The 437-nt window shown below is 61.8% G+C and overlaps 1 protein-coding gene across 1 annotated transcript in view; it reads left to right on the top strand.

Annotated features, from left to right (window-relative positions):
- LOC103778222 (cAMP-specific 3',5'-cyclic phosphodiesterase 4D-like) overlaps positions 1-385 on the top strand; it is a gene marked incomplete at both ends in the record, with an annotated part of 946 nt that extends 561 nt beyond the window's left edge. Inside the window, 2 exons of the mRNA XM_008945798.1 lie at positions 81-164; positions 263-385. Of these exons, the coding sequence (XP_008944046.1) occupies positions 81-164; positions 263-385 (207 nt within the window). The remainder of the gene's footprint in view (positions 1-80; positions 165-262) is intronic.
- Positions 386-437: the final 52 nt, after the last annotated feature.

Raw genomic sequence — 437 nt, 5'->3', positions numbered from 1 at the left:
TGTGCCACAGACTGAGAGCTGGCGCGGAGGTACAATGATGCCTCGGTGCTGAGAACCACCACCTGGCCGTGGGCTTCAAGCTTCTCCAGGAGGAGAACTGCGACATCTTCCAGAACCTGAGCAAGAAGCAGAGGCAGTCGCTCCGCAAAATGGTCATCGACATGGTACGGGGGGGACGGGACCACCCCGGGGTGGGGGGTCTAGGCTTGGGGGGGTTGTGGTGGGGTCAAGCTGAACCCCATTCCCGGGTTGTCCTGCCCAGGTGCTGGCCACAGACATGTCCAAGCACATGAATCTGCTGGCGGATTTGAAGACGATGGTGGAGACCAAGAAGGTGACCAGCCTGGGGGTGCTGCTGCTGGACAACTACTCCGACCGGATCCAGGTGGGCACAGGGGCGTGGGTGGGGAAACCTTCCTGGTGTTGGGCCTGGCTCC

This window comes from Merops nubicus, unplaced genomic scaffold (genome assembly GCF_000691845.1).
Source record: "Merops nubicus isolate BGI_N331 unplaced genomic scaffold, ASM69184v1 scaffold40618, whole genome shotgun sequence".
In the NCBI taxonomy this organism is placed as follows: domain Eukaryota; kingdom Metazoa; phylum Chordata; class Aves; order Coraciiformes; family Meropidae; genus Merops; species Merops nubicus.
The sequence above is the reverse complement of the archived record's forward strand: the minus strand, read 5'-3'. Positions and strand labels throughout refer to the sequence as shown.